This window comes from Elaeis guineensis, chromosome 12 (genome assembly GCF_000442705.2).
Source record: "Elaeis guineensis isolate ETL-2024a chromosome 12, EG11, whole genome shotgun sequence".
Classification (NCBI taxonomy): Eukaryota; Viridiplantae; Streptophyta; class Magnoliopsida; order Arecales; family Arecaceae; genus Elaeis; species Elaeis guineensis.
The window spans coordinates 28,786,055-28,793,273 of NC_026004.2; the positions used below are offsets into that span (position 1 = coordinate 28,786,055).

The following is a 7,219-nucleotide window of genomic DNA, read 5'->3' on the forward strand; positions in this document are numbered from 1 at the left end:
TGATGAAGGTCATGGAGAACTCGTCAGACCCCATCATCAGTCATATGCTAGATTGACTCGACTCGAATTTATTTGTAAATTCTATAAAAATATTTTTTTAGTATTCACATTTGGTTTGGTCAAAGACTTTCTGAATTTAGTCTCGCGAATCATATAGAACTTCAGAACTGATGGCTAAGTCTGGAAATGGCTGACAACATAAGATAAAGCAGCAAAGAGACAGAATATTACACACAAGAAACGTCATTAGAACACCATACAGAAACCCTTCGTTGAACACAGGGACAAGACTCATTTTTATTTATCATATGATGGCATGGAAGCCATTATTCCATACAAGTACCTGAGACACAGACCCAAATGCTGCAGGCTAAAACACAGACCCAAATGCTGCAGACTGACCCCCATAGTACTCATCCTACGACATCAACCCATTCTCTTATATTACTACTTATTTCACAGACCCAGACGCTACACTCATTGCTGATGTCTTAACGGCTACAGATTAAACATCACCTTGATTGCATCACGACCACGAGCACTGACCTCAAAAGCTTTCTCCACCTCCTCCTGAGAGAATCCAAACCTGTGAGTTATCAAAGGTCTCACATCAACCTTTCCACTCCTCAGGAACTCAATGCATAAAGGCCAAGTGTCCTTGTAGCGGAAGACACCGATGACATCCACCTCTCTGTAACAAAAGATAATAGAAAAAATCTATGCAATCACCACATCAAGTCAATGAGAGAATGTTCATCTTATTAAGTTCCATCACCTTAGAAATCCCAATGAAAGAATGAGATGGCATCATTCTATCATACAGAATCCAATTTCTCCAGAGCAGAAGCAAAGGAGTATTGATGGAGATGATAATACCTTGCTGCAGCAGGAGTAAGGGGGACGGTCAGCTCATTATGGCCCATTCCAACGAGGCAAACTTTGCCACCAGCACAAGTAGCATTAAGGGCGGTTGACATTGTTTTGCTAAAACCAGCACAGTCAAAGGTCGCATGAATATCAGCACCCATAGCCTTCTGTATTTGAATAACCTCCTCATCAAGATCCTATAAAAGAATATTACGTTAGATATCCCTGCAATATAAGCAAATTTTAATGAGTCATGAAAAAACAATTGGTCCAAACGCAACAACTATTGAGTTATGGCTTCATGATTTACAAAATTTTAATAATAAATAATTGTTGTCAACTTTTGACTGATTTCTAGATTCTGAGGTTTATTTTTCAGAATACAAACTTTTCATGTTTTTGACCGACATTGTGAGATAATTTCTTGAAGAATTTTATTCAGGTGAACCCATCAAAATGCATACCAAACTACAGTCCCTTCTTAATCTGCTTATGTTTTCAGCAGTCCTTTCCATTTAGTATTGAAAAGACTAATGGACACTCTTAATATAAGACAACTTCAAGTTCCATCCTTCCATTAGCAAACTTCTTCAACTGATACTCTAACATATTTATCAACTGGCTTGAGTATCCTGCTGTTTGATTGTCTGTGAGATTTTCCTTCAAATGAAACACTGAATCCTCTGGAGGATGTATCACGAGTCAATAAATTGTCTTCCCTTTTCTGCATGATGTGGATTCTTCCAAAACTCCCACATAAACCCTTTCTTGACTACACTTCTACATACTCCTACAGAGATCGCAATGTCTAAACATATTATATCAATGTTTTTCAAATGATATGTCCATTGCACAAGATGCATAAACTTGAATCAAGGCTTTGAATTATCAAATATCACCTTGTCCTTTCATCTAAGTAAGCCTTCATGCTGATGAAGCTGCTTGTAAATTGAATTGCACCTCTATCTGTCAAAGGACCTATGTCACTACTTCCTAGTGTCCCCAAAAAAAGCAATTGCACCTAAGAAATTAGATATATTAAAGTGTAAAGTATGCTAGCATATGTAACTAAGAAGGGCTCGGTCTTGAAATGTAAAATAATAATGGCAATACTTCCACTAAGGACAAGTTCATTTGTCACTAGGAACTCAGGAACTTTGTTCTTAAACATTACCTTCTAATTCCCAAGGAATGCGGACCAAACCAACACTGGGACTGTTTGGCCATGTGGGTTGGTTCAAGCTATAAAATTGATCCACCACCTCCCAACTTCAAACAAAGCCCTCATGAAGCTTCGTCTGCTCTCTTCACTCTCATTCCCACTCTCGCCACCTCTCCATTAGTGTTCCTAGGGCAAACTTTTCGAAACCCGGCTCGACTCAACCGGTTCACCGATGACTTTCCCATCCCTCTTCTTTTCACTCTCCACTCAGGGTTCACTCTGCTTCTAGAGCAAGAAAGTGGATGCCAGGAGATATGTGGGACATGAGAGGCCTCAAAGGTAGTTCCTCCTCACTCTCTCTTCCCCCGTCTTTCTCCCCCTCCCTCTCCTTCTTCCTCTCCCCCTATCTCCCTCTACCTCTCTCTTTATCTGTTCCTCCCTTTCCCCCTCCCTCTCTTTGTTTCGGTGCATGCCAGCAAGGCACAAGATGGATCCATACCATACCATATTGGTAGCTAACCATATGATTTATGGTACTGATTTAATAAATCTTGCTGATCCCTAATATCTATTACTTTCTGATTCCTAAGAACTGTACATTTGGCATCAGTGATAGAAAGCTTTGCATCTCCTCACCATGGTAGCTAAACATAAAATCAAAGAGAGATATATAATCTTTGAAACTAATTCGTTGATAAGCCTGGGATAATTCATTGCCAAGGACAAAAAATTTAAAAAGCTATTCTTGTGCAAAAGCCTATAGTTATTGAAGAACATTTCCTTCCCTTCTCCAAGAGCTCAAAAAACTAGTAACTTAATAATTTAGGTTGCATTTGGTATCACTTTCACTTCTCCTATTCTACAAGTAACAATCAATTTTTCTACTTTAGTTTAAAATTCTTAAAAAAGCACAAACACGCTGGTTTAATCAACTTTTTTTATTTTTTATAAGCATGTACAGAAAAAAAAAATCAAAAACCAACCCCTTTTCCATTCTTTGGCAACAGCAGTGGGAGTGATAGCAGTGATGGTAGCAGTAGCTGCATCATCGGTAGAGATGATCACAATATTGGCGGCAGTGGGGGTGCAGACAGCACCAACAATGGTGGAGGTGGCGATGGCAATGTCAATAGAGGTGGTGGCAATGTAGCGGCAATAGTGCAAGTAGTGGCAGCAGCAGCGCTAGTGGACATGATGGCGGTATGCAATGGTGGAGGTAGCGACAGTGGCAGAGAAGATGGTGGCACTACTAGTGGAGGTGGCAATGGTACCAGTTTGGTGGTGGCTACAATAGCTAGTGGAAAGGATATCAAGGAGAGGGGTTACCACTTGCAAAACTTTAGTTTCTTTGTCTCTAAAAAAATGCAAAGAAATATTTTTTTTCTTTCACTTTTTCAAGATATTATGAGAATAGTTTTTAATGATAGAAGAAGCTTTTGTCTAGGTTTCCATGTTTTGTTTCTAAAAAACAAAACATGAGATAAAAGGAATGCCACAGAGGCCCTTAGTTTCACAAGTAGAAGGCCCAAGTACCATGTGATCTTTTAGCCCAAAAAATTGACCCTGTTCGTATTACAACTACTCAATTTTGGCTTCCTAGGATGAGAAACAATCTCAATTCTGTTTCATGTACAGCGTATCTGTAGTCTAAAGTCAAAGCAATCTTCCATTGGATCTTATAAAATTAACTTGTATCTAAGAAACTTGCCGTACAATAGAATACATATGCTATTGAGAATTTAAAGGAAAAAAAAAAAGACAAAGAGGACAACAAATTAAAAGAAGTATAAGAGATAATTGAAGTGAAAGAAAAATATCAAATAAGTTCATGAAACATTTATAATCAAAAGAAGATATTATATGCTAAAATCATTTCAAAGTGGGTAACAGAAGAAAAACATCCTTATTTAGAGGCAAGTTTTATGGCAATATATACCATATACTTAACAAGGAAACATAAAAAGAAGAGAAAATAGGTGGTAAAACCTCCATGTTTGTTGAAACTTTAACAGTGTCATCTGCTCCAAGAGTCTTTGCAACTGATAAACGATTATCGTCAACATCAATTATAACTATTTTTGGAGCACCAAAAGCTCGAGCTGCAAGCATTGTGACTAGGCCTATTGGTCCAGCTCCCACAATTAGCACATTTGTGTCCGGACCAACAAAAGCACGTCGACATGCATAGACCCCAACACTGAGGGGCTCGCACATTGCCCCTTCCTCCAAGCTTACATTGTCTGGAAGCTTGAAACAGAGATCAGCAGGATGCACAATCTGCCAAGAAAAGATAAGGTTCATTAACAACAAGCAACAAGTTCTTTTGGCCTGAATCTCAAAAAGTTTTCCAGCAATTCTGATGGAACAAATATTAAGTGATGAAATGCATGATTCTCACATGAAGGAATAGCTACCTTTGGAGACTCTCAGAGGAGAATATTAGAGCTACAAATCCACAGAATATATATAAATAACTAAAAGGCTCTGAAGGTAGGAGATTAGACTAGAGACTGCCACTCCGCACTACAACCATGCATTATCCTACCTATAGATGAAAGGTAGTATGTATCAAGATATGGTTCCACTGAAAATGCTCTATTTCGCATTGCTTCCCTTTGGATAAGTAGCAAAAAATTAAAAATCTGAATAAATAGACTGAGTAAAACTTCAAGATGAGTCTTAAGGTTAATTGGAGCTAATTGTATGCAGTAATTAAAGCACCGATTATATTATTACAGCAGCCAACAATACGGTAAACAATTGTAGAATTCTAAAAAGTGTGAATACCTGATTAGCCAAGGAACCATGAATAGGAGGTGTGGCAAAGAACTTCATGTCCGGGCAGAGGTTGTACCGGCCACCCTTGCAGTGCTTGCAGCGTCCACAGCTGATCCCCGGTTCTATGGCCACACGGTCACCCACAGCTAGGGACGTCACCTCGCTGCCCACCTCTTCAATAACCCCAGCACATTCATGCCCGATTACCATAGGCTCTTTGACAACAAAATGGGCACAGCTCATGGTCTGCAGTATGAGGGAACATCAATAATATGCATTAACTTTTCTATCAAAAAATAACAATATGTTTTAACAACTGGGTCCATGTGTAAATCAATAGATTAGTGGGTAAAAGTGACTAACAAACGAAGAATTTGAGCGTCTAGTTAAATTCCTTTTCCAAAAGAAAACATTGGCAAGATGCTTTTTCCTCAACAAAATCTAAACAGGAATGCTAATAGTAGCATAAGTAAATTCAGGAGATGAAAAGATGAACCTTGAGGTAATGAACATCACTTCCGCAGATACCCACGGCCTTCATCCGCACCCGAACATCACAAGGGCCTGAAAATAGTCGATTTTGTTAGCAAAGAAAATCAAAACATAAGAAAGAAAAGACAGTAATCCCTAGAATGATCCATTATAATATGATCAACTAAAACTTGACATGTTTTGTATAGAAAACACAAAGCTATGACCATCACCATCATCATATTGAAACTCCACCAGTTCATCCACAAAATTTAAAAGGCAAAATGCCATAACCAATTTTGTCTCCACAAAAGATCAAGATCAAAGCATAGGAAAGGAAAGAAAGAGTGATCACTGAAATGATCCACTAAAACATCATTAATTAAAATTGACATGCTTTGTCAACTTTTCATGGAGGATTTACAAAGCAAGATAAGCCATGATCATCATGTTTAAACTCCACCAGTTTATCCACAAAATCTAAAAAAGGCAAATGCAGGAAAAAAAAAATCGAGATGAATTGATTGAAAACATATACATAATATAGGAAAACCAAGAAAAAGAACACAGATCCAACCCAGTACGGAAAATCTACATATGCATAACAGCCATATATCACATCAAAGAAACATGAAACTATTATCATCTTATACTGAATGAAATGGGAGAAGAATTAAAGAGGAAGAACAAAAGAAAGAAGGGATAGATACCAAGGGGTGGGAGCTGGTAAGGCTGGATCTTGATGGTGTCAACAGCCACCAGCCAGGCCGCCATGTTCTCCCCGTTCTCATCACTTCCTTCACCACCCTTCCCCATCTCCCTCCCCTTCTCTCTCTCTCTCTCTCTATCACTCTTGTTGAGTTTTTCTGCCCTGAGAGCGTCTGGAATGAAGTGAGATTTATAAAACAAAAGTCGGAAAAAGACGGGGTGATTTATCTTTGTTGGGTTTTAGAAAAGGGACCGGGGGAGCAAAAACCTCCGGGCGGAGTTCGTGAGGTTTATCTCTTCCTGCTTAAGAAGTCTCGTGGAATAAATTTGTGCAGAACCATTCATTTTATGACACGTGTCGTAACAACGAAATTTCAGGCCCTGGATGGGTTCCGATGGATGGTTTCGTGTTTTAAGTTTGATAGCGGCTCCTGCTCTCCGTGCGTTACTAAATTTATTCGCTAGGATTCCGTATCCCGTTTGGACTGGCACAGGGGTTGTATCTTTCATGCGAAGAAAGGATTCACCATCCTTCGTGTCTCTCACCGTTGGATCGGTCAATGAGCTCTGTCGATCTGCGCCCAAGGAGATCCCACGCTCGACGTCGCTAAAGAAGATCAATCGTTCCTTCAAGCCAAAGAGACAACTCGAACCCTTGAACCGTGGGCTTCCTGACGTCGAAGGCTTCGGGTTGTATCTTTCAAACGAAAGTATTATTGATTTTCTTCGCCATGTTGACCGTTGGATCCCAAAGCACAGCTCTCAAAGCAATCGATGATCTCATCCTTTGCCTGCGCCCAGAATAGCGCGATCCAACGGTGGATTCACGCGAAGAAAGGAGAATCCTTCTTTAGCGCGAAAGATACAACCCCCGTACCTTTTTTTTTTCTGGGATAGTTTCCCTGGGGCCCCGAAACCGCTGAGCAAACCCTGTCTCGGCACTCATGTCGTGCCATTTGATGTGAGACCGTGGGTCCCGTTCACGGTGTTGGTATGATCCTTGGCCTTTAGCGTAATTGGGTAGAGTAATGTTTTTCTCTTAGATGTGTGTATGGCTTTTTCTTACTTTGATTTACAACGTAGGTAACGTTTTTCAGAAATCGCTGTTGTTATACGTGTTTTGGACCACGATAACAAGTAATTGTAGTGTTGACCGTAATTTTAGAATTATTTAGATAGAGACACCATCTCGTCAGTTTGCTCATATTTTATTTCCATTCTTCAAGAGAAAGG

The 7,219-nt window shown here is 39.5% G+C and overlaps 1 protein-coding gene across 1 annotated transcript; it reads right to left on the reverse strand.

The window, feature by feature from the left end:
- Positions 1-268: 268 nt before the first annotated feature.
- Positions 269-6,185, reverse strand: LOC105034274 (sorbitol dehydrogenase). Its single transcript, XM_010909356.3, has 6 exons — positions 5,989-6,185; positions 5,304-5,371; positions 4,817-5,053; positions 4,016-4,306; positions 877-1,064; positions 269-691 (listed from the first exon to the last, which is right to left on the reverse strand). Exons 1-6 carry the CDS (start codon positions 6,092-6,094, stop codon positions 499-501), a joined length of 1,083 nt encoding a protein of 360 aa, XP_010907658.1. The 5' UTR covers positions 6,095-6,185; the 3' UTR covers positions 269-498.
- Between the last annotated feature and the right edge of the window lie 1,034 nt (positions 6,186-7,219).